We start from the raw sequence: 19,259 nt of genomic DNA on the forward strand, positions 1-19,259 counted from the left end.
CACGTATAGTGGCCTCAGCAGGCTATTACTGAAATACACATGCTATATCATAAACTATGATATAAACAGGGAGGTCCTATTAACATTTTTAGTTTTAAAGGACACCTTCCTGCCTTTAGTCTCATTCATGAGCAGTATTCGTTTTCTTCTAACATCCAGAAGTCTGCACAATGTGTTTCATAGTTTGTAACAAGCCTTTGACAGGTAAACATAACATGACCGAAAAAGCAAAAAAAAAAAAAAAAAAAGAGAGAGAGAGAGAGAGAGAGAGAGTTGACATAAGAAGAGAAAATGCTCTCAATTATGGAGACAGACAAATGGTTCATTTATGTTTGATGTGTGTTTATTCCTCCCTAAATATCGTCGGTGAAGTTCGCCATGCACGTCAGATTTTCCTGCGCATTTTTATACCTCTGCCAACAGAGAGAGAAAAAAATCACATTCTAACAGACAGCTGGTGCTTAGAATACAGTTGAATAACTATTAAAAAACAGATGATATTTAGATGATAGTTCAGTCTAACACATGTGCCAGTGAACCATTAAACGTCTGTGAAACTATGCAGTTATGAAACGTAACTTTAACCTCAGCCAAACCGATTTGCTCAGTTGTAAATAAAACAGCGAAGTAGACGTGACCCGACAGACAGAACCTGAGTGAATGAAGTCCAGCGTTTAACCACTGAGAGCTAAAACTCAGCTGAGGTTTGAAAGCTGTGTGCTGGTGATTGGACATCAGCCGCTGATAAAGCTGTTCGCCTATAAAGTGCTCTGTAAGGAAACGAGCTCCAGCAGCTCTGCGCTCGGGGAAAATACTATATTTACTTATCTTGTGCAGAAAAATGCGCTGACATTGCGTTATATCGAGCACCGGCTGCCCAGTTAAACTGTGACTATCACCAGGTAACTAGGCGTGTTTCTTGAATTAGCAGCAGGTGTTAAACAGCTGACAGATGAGGAGGAGGATGCATGCAGGTAAACTGAGGGTCTGCTGAGCTGATCGCTGGTTTCGTGAGAAAAATGTCAGCTCGTTCTTTATGTTACAGAAGCACAGAGACACAAGACCAGGCGGAAAGAGACGATCGTTCGGTGAAAATGAGAATCTGCGAATGCAACATGTGGAACACGGAGAGTGGAATATGTAAACAAACCGGTTAATGTACCCCCTCGGTGCGCTCTGCATGCTAACTGTTAGCAGAGCTAGTGAAATCTCTGAAAACATCTGAGCACTTTTGCAAACATGTTCTATGTTGACAACCTGACCAGACATACGGCGCGACATTCGCGGATAAAACACTGTTAAAAGTGTAGCTGGTGACAGAAAAACGGGGTATTTTAAAACTACACCACCACCATTGCTGCCTGTGATTTGATCTGCATTCTGGGATAACTGGCTGCCCCAAGTCTACACAAGCAATCGATTATCTAGGATCGACCTGTTTTGACTTACTTTGCACGGCAACCAATCAAATGTTAGAGAAGCTGCATGGGCAGCGTTAACCCCGCCCCCTGAGTTTGATGGGTGAGGCTGACAGATAAAATTATTTCATGACGAGAGCCAGGCGCCAGGACTGCCAAAATGAAATAAATAAATATATCATTAAATAATTAATTAAATGTGTCAATAATTAATTAAATGTGTCAATAATTAATTAAAATGTGAAATACATAAATAATTAATTAAATGTGTCAATAATTAATTAATTAAATGTGTCAATAATTAATTAAAATGTGAAATACATAAATAATTAATTAAATGTGTCAATAATTAATTAATTACATGTGTCATAACTATTTATTTAATTAATTAATTCCAATTTTAATTAATTATTGACACATTTAATTAATTATTTAATGGTGTATTTAATTAATTCATTATGGCAGTCCTGGCGTTCCATAGGCGGTTTGGCATACAACTAGAAATTAGATCAGTCAGATAGGATTATACCCAAGCAGCCTAGTAAGTGGTGGAATTGAGCAACAACACATGACACTTTGGAAACGCCAGAAAAAGGTTAAGTAGACTTGACCAAGTACCTCAAATGAGTCAGCAGAGGTTCGTGACTTCGCTGGTTTTGTCCCATAAACATAAGTATGCACAAAATACCTCCTATGTGAAAATATTCAAGAAAATATATAATGTGCCAAAAGAGAAACATTAATGTCAATTTGCTGTTTGTTCTGTTTGTTTGGTTCATGAATGTGTGGGTGTCTGTATTTCCGGGAGGCTAGGGTAACAGCTGCTATTGACAGCCCAGTGATCAAATCAAGCAGAAGTAGGTCATCACATATATGTTGAACATGTGGAGTTTGTCTGTGTGAGGCATTTGACTCAGTGTTGTGGGGATGCTGCAGTAGGACAGGGGAAGAAGAAAAAAACACTTTAAACCTCAAAAGAAGGCTCCTTGCCACACTGAATGATTCAAACTTTGGCTCCAGACCCCTGAGACATCTGTAGTTGAAGCCTGCCAAGCTGACCTCATGATTCCCCACCTCCTAACCAGCAGCCAATAAAGTGCAAAGTTTAGGTCCCTCCTGTGCCAGGTGGTTCTTTCTAGTTTAGACAGCTTTGAGCTAGACTGAAGCTGAGTATAGGAGCTGTTGCCAGCACTGGTATCTTATGTATAAGAATCTGAAACGAAGAAAGTGGACCACAGCTACCTTTGAACTTTGTAGATTTCCTTAAACTAATTTTTTATGTGACTGAATAACAGTGTCTTAAGGACAGAGTGTTATGTCCACGTGTATTTGTGTGCACGCACATGTGTATGCTGCTATGCCAGCAGATGCAGCAGAACACTGAGCTGTAAGCACATAGATTGTATATAGTGGCTTCTCTTCTCTTCCTGTGGTATGTGGCAGAGTGTTCCAGAGAGAACCAGATAAACTACTGTATATGCAGACAGCTGGGGTGTGCTTAGAGGTAAATGTGTATGCTTTGATACAGACTTGGGTATCAAGTGCTGGTGTACTTAGAAAGACAGAAAGAAATAGATTCAATCAGACTCAGAATACTTTACTAGGGGAAATTCTTTTTCGTTACAGTGCTCCATTATAAACAACCATTAACAAAGACAGACAATACACTAACTAAGAATAGCACAATATATACAGGCATATATATACATAAAGGTCACTTATTAATAACAAACCTGAGTCAATAGCTAATAAATGTTGTTTTTTTGGGGGTTTTTTTGCCTGTCCCGTTTGGCTCTTTTGCCATCAGAATTGTTGTCTAAAGGTAAAGAAAGATGCCCAACGGATTTACTTTACCAAATTGACCATCCCAGCCTTGCCGTAATGGTCTATTTGATTCACATTTTATTGTTTATTTTATTTTCACTTGCTGAATACGGGACAGACTTGACTGGGGGAAAGAAGGGGAGAAAGAAAGAGGGAAAGAGAAACAGCTGAGAAGAGGGACGGGGGAGAAGGGCAAAAAACAAAAACCAACAGAACGGGCAGGGAGAAAAAAAATGCATATATCAATCACCTGTTGAGAAAGAAAAAAGAAAACAAGCAGAAGAGAACAAGAGTAATAGAATAAACAACATCACAATGATATATGGGAATATGACAGTAAATACTAAATATTAAACATTATTGTGCAGCACATAAGATCAACAGAACACAGTGTGCTTTGAGGTAGGAGCCAAAAAGGGTGTAGTTTGTGGGTGTGATCACCCGTGTGTACACCTGTGAGCATGGACGCGCTTGTTTTTTTAAAAGGTTCCTTCATGTAATGATCTGCTAGAGGGTGTGGGGGGGATAGCTAATAACTGTTACATGAATAGACTGAGAAAATATTTTTTAGGTTTGTGTCGAGCCCTTCATTTTTAGAGTGCTCTCAGAAGTTATTTTCACAGCAGAGAGAAAGCTGTCCTTTACTGGTAACTTGTAAAGATGACAAAGAAATAAAAGAAGAAATTATCAGCTTTCATGGTGATATGCACATACATTTTTCAGTATCTCAGAAATGGCAGTGTTGACTTGATTCCCCCATTTTCAGCTGTGTAAGTTAACAACTGATGGACAAGTTGTCGTGGAAGTGTCTCACCCTTTTGCACACAATGTTCACAGATGAGAGATGAGCAGGTGTTCTTTCATGAGAGGTTATTTGGAGGCAAAGCCTTCACGGGATTCTGTGTAGCCCTGTGAAAAACTAATAATTTTCAGAAGCACCTTTAGCAGCAATAAGTGGAAGTAATCATTTTCTTTATGACTTTATCATCCTCTCACATTGTTGTGGAGGTATTTTGGCCCACTCGTCTCTACGGCTTTGCTTCACTTCATGAAGGTTTGCAGGCATTCGTTTTATGAACAACAGGACTGTGCAATATGGCCAAGTACCTCTAGTACCTTCCAAAGGACATCTGTCCTATAGAAGTCTTACAGTTTGTTCAGATCCAATTTTTCAAATCTGAGCCGTCCTGCCATGTAGTGAGAGGAGGTTTTGGTTTGTTTTGTCCTGGTAATTCATCCAAACGAGCTATACTTGTTCTAATTTTACTCTCATGAAATTTAACCCTTACCTAACACCTGAAAAAAAAACCCAGTTCACCTGTAACAACAGAAAACAAAAAGGCTATGCTCTAGAGACCACAGATCCAATAGTGCAAGAACCCACGCGTCATGTGAACTTATTTGTCAGTGTTACAGAGGCAGTACTGCAAGATGAAACACTATTTTTAGTAATAAGAAACATAGGGCTGGACTGGAATTTGACAATAATTTCATTGGGAGAAAGTTTTATTCACAGGTCAGGAAATCTCTGCAAAAGGTCTGCATGGACATGTATGGATGCTCCTGGAACTTTCTCAATCATCTTAGTTTTATTGTTACAAAGCAGTTGCTCCTTTCTCAATGGCCTGGCCTTCAACTTGGAGCACAGACTGTTTTTGAGTTGAAATTGAAGAGAAATATCCTGCACTTTGGATTATTCTGCAGTTTTTTAGTGCCTCTGCAGAATGCATGGGCAGGGTGCGCACTCATCTTTCTTCTCCTGGGAGTTTGGGTAAGTTTCCCAGGATTTTCAACACCTGCTAAAGGGGAGAACAACAGGTAAGATGGAGTGAGGGACTTCCTTGTGAGTTTTTCAGGTGTTTAACTGGGATTTATTTTTTGGGTTTAGATTCCCAGAATCTGATTTTATTTTGTATGTGTGGCATTTTTTGTAAATATTTATATTTTAAGTAATGAAAATAGAAAACTGGTTTTATTGGCATTTGTTAATGTGGAAACACCTTTTCTTATGTGGTAGCAGTAAAATGAGGTGCAAAACAAATAATTTATGTGGCTTTAAATACGAAATGTTCGAGAAATAAATCACGCAACCTTACTTTGCTTCTGCCCTTATAATTCTGAAATGTACAGTATTGTATTTATTTCCTTGTGGCCTGCACTTTAAAACACATCAAGTTGGATAAAGACAGTTTTTGTAGTTTTGCCTCTGCACTGTACACTACCACAGAGGCTTTTAAATCAAACATTAACTGATTGAAGTGCTGACTTTCGGCTTTAGGGGATTTAACAAAATAATGCTTTAACTTTTAAGGAATCGTTGCCATTTTTATACACAGCCCCTATTTGTTGGAAAAGTAATCGAACAAATGACTGACAAGCAGTTTCGTGGCCAGGTGACGGCTGATCCCTTGTAATTAAATGACAAATGTAGTAGACATAAGAATGATTCAAAGTGTTGAATTTATATCTTACACAAATCAAAGTCTACAGCTTGTTACTGTTATTTTAATTGAGACCTAAAGACACATCAGTGCCAGTGAGCAAGCCCTTTATTCTGCTGAAAAGAAAAAGACTAAATAAACCATCAGAGGCAGTAAAGACTTTAGGAATTGTCAAATCAACAAACTGGTACGTTGTTAATAAGAATAAATGCACTGGCCAGCTCAGGGCCTGAAAAACCACAAAATACAACTAAAGTGTAAGCATTTCTAAAGGCAAAGAAATGGGATATTATTCAGTGGCCAAGTCAGTCATAATCCAACAGAGCATGCTTTTCAGTTATTAAATACACAAGCTGAAGGCAAAGAGGCCTAAAAACAAGCAGCAACTGATGGTGGCTGCTGTAAAGGCCTGGCAGCCAGCATCTCAGTGAAGCAAACACATTTAACAATGTCAATGTTTTTTTTAGACTTAATGCTGATGGCTGAAAAGGATTTTCATCAGTTCTGAGCCTCTAAAAATGGGGCACTGTATATGAAAATGACTGTAATTCCTAAACAGTTAATGCAAAATTTTTGTAAATCCCCTTGAATAAAAACTGAAAGTCTGCACATCAATCACAATGACTGATTTCAAATCCACTGCAAAAATTGTGTCTTAAACTGCATTTATGTACTTCTCCATCTACACACACATCTATAGGTGTGCATGTATGTAAACTCTGGCTGCAGTAGCAGAATTTAGGAAACAGTACCCCCTTGTGTTTTTTCTTCTTAGCACATGGTAGCTTTGTGTATTTAATAAAATATGTTCATTTGTTAACTAACAGTCCATAACCATTTATATAACAGTGCAAAAATATTTGTATTTCAATTCTGAGCTGCTTGCTATCCAGATGTGAAATCAGTGGCAATTAATGAATCGTAATATTAATATAAATTTATTGCTCAAAGATGCAGAGACAAAAAGTAGACCCAGAGACAAAACTGGACCCACGTATCGTACATCATGTTGTGCAACTCATCTGTGATTCACAAAGAAAAACAAATAAGTTAAGATATTTGCAGGAAAACAAATCTTCAATGTCAAAAAAACAATATACGAAACAGACCGTCATCAATGCGCACAAAAATGAAATACAAGTTTAGTTTGACCTGATCAAATCCACAAACTTGCGACATCAGTTACCTGCACTGCAACCCTGTCTAGACGAGTGTCAGCTCAATCCTGGAGCGACAGCGATGCTACAAAAGACTGTTAAAGGCTGTACTTTCATAAGACCTTTAAACACTTAAGCAACACATAGCATTTATACTTTTTAAACATAACATGTGGACGCTCTCCAAAACTGGATAAAAACCAAAGCTACACTCTTCAAGCCTCAACATGTTGCATAGATTTTATGTAAGTAATTGGGCCTTCAAAAAAAAAGTATTTTTACTTTAGGAATTTCTCGTGGTTGTAATAGTGTCATAAAACCTGAAATCTTCTCAAACGGTTCTCGAATCATGACGTAATATTTTAAAACCAGTAATATGCGCAAAATTACATGAAGGTAATTTTGTTTCCAGTTCATGTTAAACTCCTAAGGATGAACATGGCTAAATGTGAAAATATTAAAATACAGCTAGGGAGTAGAAGATAATCCAAGTTAATCCATTAAGTTAAGAAAAAAAAAAAATCAATCTGAAGAAGCGTAAACTGATCAAAAGCAAACATTCAATGTGTAAGAGCTACTAACAAAATACTTATCAATTATGGTCATTCGAGATTTGTGTTAACTCTCCAGTCCCCAGTGGAGGACACACGCAAGCACAGAAATGTACAGACAGATTATAGCAACACGAAAAAAAGAAAAGAAAAAAAACAATAGCCAATACATTTCAGACTTTTTTTTTCCAGACTTGCCAGGAGTTGTTAACAGTGCAATTACTGAACCCTCGGTTAGAATATGATCAACAGATTACGCACTATCACAGGAGTACATTTAAACAGGTTGACACGAACCATACAGAATGAATTAACGCTCTAAATGAAGCAACTAAACTAGATGACTGAGCAAAGTAAAAGAAAAGCACATAGAAGGATAAACACTCTAAACATGGGGTTGTTTGAGAAAAATCTATTGTGCAGGTTGACACATTTATTACACCGAGACAACTGTGCATGTCTTTACACAAAGCCGAAACGAACACCATATCTTATGTTGTTGCCTCCTATCTAAGAAGCTCAGGTTAAATGACACTGAGCATGTCAGTTTTATGACACAAGGTGGAGTGAAAGTATCACTCTCTCCTCAGTAACAGTCTCTCTGACCTCATGGCCTGTGGACCTGCAGATTCTCCTCAGCTACATTTGTGCTGCACTAAAGTTCATCCCTGTAGGCGACTGACAGCATCTCGGGTGCCGGGGCAGCCCCTTTCAGGGTCTTGTGGGAGCCCCTCCAATCAGTCCTCACAGAGTCATCATCCCACAGGGTCGACGTCTCTGTGTCGCTCACCCACTGGGGATCACCGGCGTAGTGACACGGCTGGACCAGGAGGGGGTGCGCACTGAAGGCTTGTAAGTTTCTATTGGGGAAGTGGGATTTGTAGTCCTCGCTGCAGAGGGAGCACAAAGGCAGTGTTTAGACTGGGTAAAATCATTCGAAACTTAAAAACACAGGATAGGATGTCACAATAAAGAAAAAATAACAAAAATAACAGCGCTGGAACTACAGATGGAAGTTTTGTTTTTCTTGGGGGGGGGCAGTTTGAGCAATTTTTCACCATTTACTGAAATGTTAAATATAAACATCAGGGATATTTTGTGATTTCATTGCACTATACTGATTTGACAAGAGATGGTGACAACAGGCCAATTTCAGAGATGGTTCAGTTACTCTTGGCATGAAGGGCAACAACGCATGGGGTGCATTTGTTGAGTGTTCTCAGCAGACTAGTCAAGCATATCAAATCAGAATCACAGTGGTGTGAAAAAGAGAGAGAGTGCAGAGAAAGCAGGCTGGCTATAGGCCAGATTTCCACACATGATGGAGCACACAGACACAGCCAGGCCTTCTGGTTTGCAGATCCTTTGGCACAAAGTGCATTTCATTTCTTAGAGTTAGTTCCTGATGACGAGAACAGTTGCCTTGTTGGGGAAACTGTCAAGGATATCATTGTTAAAGCCAGAATTTGATTCACCCATTACACTAATAATTTAAAGATACATTTGGAGGTGAAGTCGATATTTTATAGACCTCCAGCAACCATCTAGCATGAAATAGAAGCTTTACAGATGATGGCTCCAAGTCAGCAGTTGAAGGATCGCCAATGTGGTTAGACTTCCTTTGTACGGAGAGACAAACGTGCATTTTTATTGCATCAGACAGTCGTCTGGACCTTTGCAACCAAAAATGTGAACCTCATAGTGATGCCAGATGAACGCTAAGGGATAACCATAGTCATCATGGTGGAGGAACCATGGATGTCTGTATTATTATGGCAGTAGTTAAAACTAAACAACAACATCTGCGGTTGAAAATTAAAGGCAATGATTAAAAAAGCAGTTCCAACAATGGCCACTGGAGGCTTGCTCCCAAAGTGAGTCAACCCCATTGACTCCAATGTTAGTAGGCCAACTTCCAACCAGAAAATACAATTTCCCCTTCAACTGGTAGGCCTTAGCTATTTAGAGTGACTGAACTGTCTGTGCTCTAGTTATGGTGCATATAAAAGAATATTTTTAGTGAGCTTTAATTAGCAGGTATCTATGTCTGTGACAAATTCACATGATGCAACTTGTCAACCATCCTACCATCTTTCATTTCTTGACAATAGCTCATTTCTATCTGCCAAAGCTGAATATATATGATAAATGATAATAGCGACCACCTATCAATGGGCTAAAATTATTCTTTTTTGTGATTATACACGTACAACATATTATTAAAGCATCATTTTGATTTCGCAGCCAACGGCATAAACAAACCAAAAAATGCTGTAGTTCTAAATATAAGGCTTCAAAATTAAAGTCCCCAAACAAATGACTGATATTAGTGTGGCAGCATAATTCTTTTATATCAAATCTGTAATAAAGAAACTTTGATGTTGCAGCTTAATTTTTGTTTTGTTTTTACCAAAGTAAGTACAGACCACACTGGTATAAACTTAAATAACAAACCATAGAAATTTAAGTATGGACTAAAATAGTCTGGACTGACCATACAGTAGTGTAATTCATGGAGAAAGGCGACAACATAGGCTTGGAAAAAATATATATCTTCTTTACCACAAACAAAACTGAGTCCACTCTGGCTGCTCACATCTGTCGGTCACACTGTGTTTAAGAAAATGTCAGCCCACACTGACAAAAATTCAGACCATTAATCCCAGAAAGAGATGCAGACACGAGGCCTGTGCATCATAAAAGGAAAATGCTGAGAAAGATTAAATCTATTTTGAAATGTGGTGCGCTAATTCAGCTTGACAAGCACAACATATCAAAGTGACTTTCTTTCAGAAAAACGCAGTGAAGTAAAACCACAGACTTCCACATAGTTCTTTAATCTATACACTCCAAACAAAACTAGGCTAAATATAAAGCATGTACACATGTTTAGGCAGCTATAGAAAAGAATGTTTTTAGCCCTGAGGTCTGCTTTAGTTTAAACGGTCTCGCAGGAGAAGGAGATTAAAGAGTGCTGAAGAACAGGTTTCATTATAGCGGTCACTGTATGGAACATACAAGAAGAAAACCAGAAAAACTTCAAAGTGCGCAGAGAGTAGCATGAGTGTATTTTTGACACTTTTTTATGATACATACTTCGGATGTTTGTCGTACATAATGGGGAGGAATTCATCAACAGGCAGCATCTTGGAAAGTGGCTCAGCATTGAGGAGTTTCTGGGCTCCCTGTAGGGAGATGGCGTAGGACAGAGTCCAATACGAGTAGTCGGCCATCACCAAGTTACGAACGTTCTCCACTGGCTCCTCCTTTCCAGGATTCACCTGCTTCCTGCCCAAGTATCTGTGGCAACATAAAGCGATCATAAGAACTAAAGAAGTTAAAAAAAAAAAATCAGGCGCGGGGTAGAAGCAGCAAAAACCCAGGATGGTCAAGGCATGTGATTTTTACAATCAAACTCCACCTTGCTGTTCTTTTCTGCCTAGCAGGCATAAAACATTTTTCAGCACATGCTCTGTACGTGCATTTTCCTTCCAAATATGTACGAAAAAAGAAAGTGCTAACATCACATGTTTAAGTATTTTGGATGAGCTTTAACCATGGAGCTTGGGATATTCTATTAGGGTTTGTTTTTTTTTTTAATTAAATGATTTTATCTCATAATATGAGAAAAAAAAAATCACCCTACTGGACTTCATGGTTCTGCACAGTACACAAAATGTTAATGGTTATAGCAAATACGATTGCTCTACAAAAATATGTTCCATTAAGTTATTATTGTATATCATAGTCATAAATTTGTCCCAAATTCTACACTAGAAAAACTTCAAACTTTGTCTGAAGTTTTGTCTAATCCCGTTTGTATGATTTCAAACAAAACCAGCAAACTATATCAAAGGGTACAAATGCACTTTGGACTTTATAATGAACCTAACCTGAGCTTTCTTACCTGCGTCTCATTTAACCTTAACCAAAAACAGGAATTGGACTGGAAACTAGGAGTAAAATGTGTCTTACATGATGTCCCAGTCCAGCTCCACCTGCTCCACATCCTGCATCATTTTGAGTATTCGTCGCTTGAAGTTGGCCTGAAAGCGAACATCATCTTCAAAGACCAGGGCCTTATCCATCTGCATGTCCACCATCTATGGAAAAAGAAGTATACACACTGTAAGCCTGACCTGTTAAATAAATCAAAAGGTTTGTGTCATAAAAGCAGGTTTTTATTTTGCATCCATCTTCTTTACAAACATGACTCTTGGTTTTCAGCTGAGTGCAATTATTTTCATTTACAGTTGTGAAAAAGAAAGTACGCCTTCTTTGAATTTTAAGGTTTTACATAAAAATAATCTGGTCCTTAGCAGTTCTTATGTAAATGCAAATTCAGATTAACAACCACACATTATATATTACATCATGTCATTATTGATTGTATGAGAACAACTCCATAATGCAGAAGCTAAGGACAACTTACTTAGATATGAATTAAGAGGGTAAATAGCAGCCAGGCACTGTGAATCAAATACACTTAACATCAGCAGGTGTGAGCACTTACATAAAAGCAGATGTTTTGGCAGTTTGGTGGTATGGAGCATTCAGGTGTGTGTTAACACAATGTCAAGAAGGAAAGACATCTTACACATGACCTTAAAGAAGCAATTGTTGCTGTCTTTTGTCTTGGAAGGGTTGTGAAGCCATTTTCAATCATTTGAAGTCCATTTTATGAAAGCATTCAGTACAGCTGACAATCTTCCTGTGGACATCCCAGCAAATGTCCACAAACAAACGGCAAGTTTGAAGGGTTGCAAGAAGAAAGCCTCTTCTTGGCAGCACGGCTTAGGTTTGCAAACTTACATCTAAAAAACCCCACAAGACTTCTGGAACAATGTGTGGTGGACATATGACACCAAAGTGAAGATGTTTGGCCATAATGGACGCTGATATGTCTGGAGAAAACCCAAACACAGCACATAAACCTCACACCAACTGTCAGCACAATGGTAGAGGGGTGATTATTTATGCTTTTTCTACAACCACAGGACCTGTGCTGCGAGTCAGAAGCTCCTCTGTATACCAGATCATTCTAGTGTTAAATATGAGGCCTTCTGTCCAAAAGTTAAAACCTTTGGGTCATGCAGCAAATCTACAACAAAATGCCTGAAAAAGAAATAAATCAAGGTGTTGCAACGGCCGAATCAAAGTCCAAACCTCATCTCCGCTGAAATGCTGTGGTGGACTTTAAGATAACTGTGCATAAATGGATGCCTGCAAACCTCAGTGAAGTGAAGCTGCGTGCTGTAAATGAGAGCGGGCCAAAATTCTTCCACAATGATGTAAGACACCGATTAAGTCATCCAGAAAACCACTACTTCAAGTTATTACTGCTAAAGGTAACGTAAAAGCTACTGAAGTTGATATAGAAACGCTTAGAACTCAAAGAAGTTATAGTTTTGTTTTCACATGACTGTATCATAATATTGTAAAAAGGTGATTTGCAAGGACTGTATATACAATTATGCTTTCTTCTTATATAGTATACTATGAAGTATAAATTAAAATATTTGAGTTTTAACTTCAGAAAAGGGATTTGACAAATGTGTGACAGTGTGTGTCCTCTCACCTCCTTCCAGATGTAATAGTGACTGAGGAAGCAGCCCACTTCTCCTTTGGTCAGAGTGCGTCCAGAGAATGGGTCATAGTATCCTGGCAGCAGGTCGACACCCAAAATCTTAATGTCACTGCTGTTCAGTGCACTGCACACACACACACACACACACACACACACACACACACACACACACACACACACACACACACACACACACACACGCACACTTTTTTTTTGGTAATTCTGTCTTTGATAAGAGAAGAGCGTTCAAATTTGGAGCATACGTAGCCATAACGCTGATATTTATTATAAGCCACAAGTGTCCATATTTTCAAGATAAGAATTGAAATTGGCCTCACACCAAGAGTCTGAATTGACACGGTGTTACATTTCTTGACAAACTTAACTATAAAACTGAGAGAGGAAAAGACCTGAGAGCAATCCACTCACTTTCCATCCACGGCATCGACCACTTTGACGTCAATCTCAAGCTCGTTTAGAGAGAACAACATCCTGTCTCTGCGGTCAGCACGCCGTCGCAGGTTAATCAGATAAATCTGTGCAGGAGATGGGCGACCCAGAACGTTATTTAAATCTGGACACTGTGTACCATCATCATAAATCTTTGAGTTTCATCAAATGGGTCGACTGCATATTCGGCATGTTTTCAAACTCTATTCACTCAGTGAAAACATGCATCATAATTGGTCTGAATCTTGCTGAACATAAAGTACTACCTAAAAAGTTGATGTATAATTATATTATATATTACACATAATTACATCCATGCTTTCATTACTGCATAGAACAAGCCTGTATAAGGTTGGGTTAACCTTTTTTACACATTAACTGAAAAAACTTGAACTGGTTCACCTACCTCATCAAATCCCAGGAGGTCTCTCTGTTTTGGAAACATGTGGATGAAACGGGAAGGATACATGGGTGGCCCGTCGACTTTTCCACAAACAGGGATATTAGTTTGGGGGGGGGGGGGGGGGTAAAAGAGAGGTGAGCTGATGTGCCTTTTTTTAACTGTCATTATTTGCCTTTAGTATTACAAATCATCTATGCTCTTACTCATAGACTCAAGGTGAACATGGACAAAGTTGAGACGATCGTCTTCTAAGGTGTAGTGCGGTTTGGCTGGAACGTTCAGGTAGCCGTAGCGCTCCTTGTTGCACAGGTACATCTGTATCTCTGAGTAGCAACGAAAAGCAATCATTTAATTAATTATAAACATATTTATTCATGTATATTTTCAACACTGAGTCCTGAAATATACAAATATTCTACAGTGAAGCAAGCGCAGACGTGATTTAGTGCAACAGCTGTGTTGAGTAAACCTGACTGCTGAACATAATAACACACGAGCATCTACAGACCTGCAGCCCGACAGGAGAAGGCAAAAACAATAATATCGTCGTAGGGCCACGAGTAGTCCTCATGAGGAGGATAGAAAGCAAGTTTTTTCATGCCCTCCTTCCTCAAATCCAGCAGCAGGGTGCTGTGGACCATAGGCACAGGGAAGCAGCCCACTCGGTGACGATGACGGGTGGGGAAGTACTCTGCTGTTCGACGATAATATCCCTAAAGAATTGAGATATTTAAAAAAATATGCTTACTTATGTCCTAGATCTGTGTCATTTTTCTGCATTATGTTCATCAAGAAAGCAACAACAATTTTTTTTCTCAAGTATTCCCTTTAAGCGGATAAATAATCACTCATTTTTAAGTGCTGCTCACCTGTGGAGTAATACCACACCAGTAGTTAGAGTACGCCCCCGGAGAATCTAACATAGGAGCGATGACTGACTTGTTTTCTGCTATCAGCAGGTTGAGGGATTCTGGATTTGTGAGGATATTGTCCGTGTCTGCGTACTGAATCACAGAGACAGAAAATACAAAGGAAAAAGTATTTTTCATTCAAATTACAGTTGCTAAGTTGTTTTTTTTTCTTGGATGAAATAACAGCCTCAGTAAGAAAGACAGCCCATCTGCTTAATCAAGAAAGGAGATAATATGAAACTTATCACAAGAAAGGTACCAAGATATAATCAGCCCAGCGTTTCCTGGCAAAGTTGAGCGCTGCTTGTTTCAGCTTCATCACATATTCGTATCTGCTGTTGGGCCAATGCTTAGGACCCAGCTCTCCAGCATAGGACCTAAGACACACAGAAGTACAGTATTATTAGGGGATATAATACTATATTGGTAAAATGTTGTATAATTTGCCACGTGAAGCAAATATGTGATTGGCTGAATGGTTTCTATTGTAAAAAAAACAAAACAAAACAAAAACAGCATCGCTGAATCATGCTGGAGTGTTGACCACAGTGAATACAGCATACCGATGCTAATGGATTAAATAAAACCAGAACAGTAAATAAGTTCTGTGGTGCTGTGAAAAGAGCATAAACAGGTGGATAACGTAACAGTTTCATGACTGTAGAAGTTTAGCAGAACTCACTCAGAATAATAACTGACAGGCATAAAAGAGTCTGCTAATAGAAAGCAGAGCATCATGTACAGACAAGCCTAGATATGCTTTGTCAAACTCTTTTTTTAGCTTTTAAAATGAATACCAGATGAACTGCAAAGTTGCAGCCTACAGAGGGGTGTTAATACTTTCACTGAACACGTGGACAAAAAGAGCCAGTAAGAAAAATCAATACATGTACAATCTGAACATTGTTTGATTTATTTTGTCAATACCAAGATGACACTTCAGAGGATCATAGATTTGCCTCCTGATGAGTAAAAGGGATTGTTCCTGTCATTTCCCTTGTAGAAAGCAACTATTGAAGGTGATCTGCTTTGATCCACGTGTGCTGTAAGATCAAGTTGGGGGTGTTTCCAAACTCAAATCCCAGCAGTACACAAAGCTCAACACATTAACATTTTCAGACTTACGTTGGCTTGTCCATTGGTCTCCACTCAACATAATGGTAATATTTCTGCATGACAGTCAGCCACTCCTTCAGTATGGCTGTGGTGTTATCTGTGTTGTGATCCGTGGCTGCCCTGGAAAGCACAGAGAAGGCAGAGGGTGAAGTAACTGCACCAAACGTAGGGAACCTAAACTTGGCGTTGGTTCTTGTTATTACTTATTCCCCTCGTTGTGCCAGGGGAACAGTGAAATCTACATTATGTGAATTTTTCAGCTCCTCATCATGCCGGTGCAAAATCCATGCTGCATTCCCGCTCTCATTGGTAAATGTCAAATTATTTGCTGACAGGCTTATTTGATTCAGTGCCCAATACTGATGTTCAGCCTGTGTATTACTCGATCAACAAACAAAACCAAATACAATACAAAACAACACAATACAAATGATTACTACTTATTTGAGCAGAGTTTTTCAGGTTTGTAAACGTTTTAATGTTGTCTCTCAGTTCCACTGAATGATCTGAACAATCATTTTCCGCTTCTCTGGTTTACGGTACACCACAAGGTTCTATTTTGGGGCCTTTACCGTTTTTGTCATATCTGCTCCCTTTTCAGCACATTTTCATCACTTTTAAGGACATTTCTTATCACTGCTAGATAGACTGGCTGTCAAATTTCTTCAACTTAGTGAAGAGAAAGCAAAAATCCCATGACAGATTTGTGCTGAAGGTAATGGAAATTCTAGATTGCCTTGCCCCTTTTGCTAAAGTTTGAATAACTTTTGATTGTGGATACTCCCGTTAAAGCTCTGGTTCACTCTCGTTTTTATCACTTCAGAAATATTGTCAAGTTAGGTTTCATTGTTTCACAGTCTGAATTGGAAATCAATCAAATCATAATCAGTCTTTTATTTCATCACATCTAGATTATTGCAATTCGCTAATTCAGTTCCACTTGCACCCCATTAACTTCAGTCTACTTTAAGATTCTAGTTTTGACTTTTAGAGCTCTGCATTAACAAGCACCAGCATATATCAGGTATCTTTTTGTATCCTTACATCCCCAGTACATCCCTGAGGTGACTTAATCAGGACTTGCTGGCTGATATACAAATATAAAAATAAATGAGACAAATACCCCAAGAGTTTGAAGCTCTCTCCCACTGAGTCATAGCACTATGAAGTTGGTGATCTCTTTTAAAAATGAGGTTAAAAATGCATATTTTTAACCTTGCTTTTTGGTAACTTTTTTGTCTTTATGTTTTTAGCATTTTGTGATATTCATCTTGAAAGGGGTTATATAAAGAAAAATTTACTTTTTTAATTACTTTTTGATTACTTTTAACCCAATGCACTTCATGACCTCTGGGCAGAAAAGAAGAGCAAAGTGGCTGACAGCTTTTGCACTAAAATATGCATTGGATCCCGTTCCTGTCCACAGCTGTGAGTTATCTTCAGCAGTGTCACTCTAGCAAACCTTTACTTGTGGTGAAGTAGGGTTGGACAAAATGACAAGGTATATCAAAGATACTAGATATCTGTCAATTAGCAGAATGGCTCTATTGCATGACCAGGTTTTTGTTAGTCTTGTTTTTTTTTTATTTGTGCAAATAAGACACCACTGCAGAGTAACATCCTTTTTTTTTAACTTCATCATAATATTAGGGCTCTTAATGATTTCTTTAAACTCATATTTGTACAGCAACTGGAGACACAGTTAGGGAAGGTCTCTTTGAGCCATTTCTAAACAACTGCGGATTCCAAGATCATTGGTTCAAACAATTATACAATGTAAAAGTTACTCTCATGTGTCTGGAAGAAGACCCAAATCGTTACTCTCAGATGAGAGGAAACTGATTAGGATGTTCAGGAACAAACCAGGAACCTCCAAGGCTCAAGCCTGCCATGAACTGAAAGTTGCTGAAACACCAGTGTCACTGTCCACACTGGAGTGAGTTTTACAACACCATGGACTGAGAGAGCGCTAACCGAAAAAAGAAACCCCTGATCTAAAATCAACACCTTCAAGCTTGACTACAATTTACAGTTACTTTCAAACACAATAACACTATCAGGTGTCAAACATGGTGCTGGTAGCATCATGCTCTGCTGCCAGTGGTAGGGGTAAAGATAAAGCCTGAAATCAACAGATGGATAGTCGAAACTTGGACACAACTGAGTGTTCCAACAGGACAATGATCCCAAACACACATAAAAACTGTTATTGGAATGGATAAAGCAGGCCAACATTAAGCTTCTGGAATGGCCTTCCCAAAGCACCTACCTCAACTCTATTGACAATTTGTGGACTATGCTTAAAGGCCCGATCTGGATCCAACCAATTTAAATAAACTCTACTAATTCTACTAAGAAGAGAGTTCAAATATCCGTCTGGAAGTGTGCCAGAAGCTTGTTGGTGGCTACCAAGGCATCTGAGGTGCTGCTTGCTAAATCTTCGTGTGGGTGGATGTTTGTTTTTGACTCTGTATGGATTAGAGAAAATCCAAAATAAAGTTCTTACTTTGTTTCAAATAAATAATTAAAAGTCAAAAATTGCCATGACTTTCATGACGATGATGATCAATATTCTCGTAGGACTCAACATACTAGAGTCATCTCCTCATCTTAAACCAACAGTTAATCTTTTTCCATCATTACACCGATTAAACGGGATCTCTTTTACTTCCTCACTAATAAACCACTCCGCGCTGTCTAAACAGCTAAATCCCTAGAGTTTGTAGATTTGAACATGCAGCATGAATTATAAAGAAGTAAAATCACTGCTGGTACAGTTACTCTATACAAACTTCACGGGACATAAAACTCCAAGCGAGCGACGGTAGGAAACGAATGCGGCGGAGTGAAAGGCAGCCTGGACTGTGAAAGGCGCAGAGGGAACAGGGGAGGGGTAGGACGCTGCTGCTTTCACAAACTCATTTAAATGCCATTGACCTTTTGAACGGCTGCTATAGACGGATAAAAAGGAGACCCCTCTACAAACAGCCTGGCAGTCCATGCAGGAAACCCACCACACAGAGATGCGATCTTTGGGGTAGTTGAGTCTCTCCAGAGCTCCGAGGTAGTATGGCAGGGAGTGACCGGTATTTCTCGCTATGATAGCGATAACCACGGTTGGAGGCTGCATTTTCGACTCCTCTGGATACTTCTCCTCCGAAAAGTAACATTCAGTCTGAAAAACAAAGGCCCCCAAAGCTAGAAAGTGAAGTATCATGGTGGAGGCTGTTAAAGTTGGAAAGTAATCCGCGGGGCTCCGGAGCAGCACGTAGCCGCGGTACGCGTCAGCAGTCCAAGAAAAAAGGGCTTTCCCAAATGTTCAACCCCTTTCTTCATGTACAAGCTGGCCCCTTCTGAAGAGAAATGCAAACCCAATCCTAAAGCCAGAGAGGGTTATATTC

At 39.0% G+C, this 19,259-nt stretch overlaps 1 protein-coding gene across 1 annotated transcript; it reads right to left on the reverse strand.

Moving 5' to 3' along the window:
* Window positions 1-6,605: 6,605 nt before the first annotated feature.
* Window positions 6,606-19,259, reverse strand: cercam (cerebral endothelial cell adhesion molecule). Its single transcript, XM_080874497.1, has 12 exons — window positions 18,873-19,259; window positions 15,868-15,978; window positions 15,002-15,119; window positions 14,701-14,835; window positions 14,340-14,544; window positions 14,035-14,154; window positions 13,835-13,911; window positions 13,408-13,514; window positions 12,970-13,102; window positions 11,367-11,494; window positions 10,488-10,691; window positions 6,606-8,281 (listed from the first exon to the last, which is right to left on the reverse strand). The coding sequence occupies exons 1-12, from the start codon at window positions 19,073-19,075 to the stop codon at window positions 8,047-8,049; spliced, it is 1,776 nt and encodes a 591-aa protein (XP_080730623.1). The 5' UTR covers window positions 19,076-19,259; the 3' UTR covers window positions 6,606-8,046.

Source organism: Rhamphochromis sp. 'chilingali' (assembly GCF_963969265.1).
Source record: "Rhamphochromis sp. 'chilingali' genome assembly, chromosome: 2".
Taxonomy (NCBI): Eukaryota; Metazoa; Chordata; class Actinopteri; order Cichliformes; family Cichlidae; genus Rhamphochromis; species Rhamphochromis sp. 'chilingali'.

Bases quoted from the DNA above. Each gene is read 5' to 3' on its own strand.
- cercam (XM_080874497.1), bottom strand. From the start codon at position 19,075: ATGATACTTCACTTTCTAGCTTTGGGGGCCTTTGTTTTTCAGACTGAA. The intron at 15,120-15,867 runs GTAAGTCTGAAA...TGTGTGTCTTAG, and splicing joins AGACCAATGGACAAGCCAAC to GTCCTATGCTGGAGAGCTGG. The intron at 13,103-13,407 runs GTGAGTGGATTG...GTGTGTGTGCAG, and splicing joins GTCGATGCCGTGGATGGAAA to TGCACTGAACAGCAGTGACA.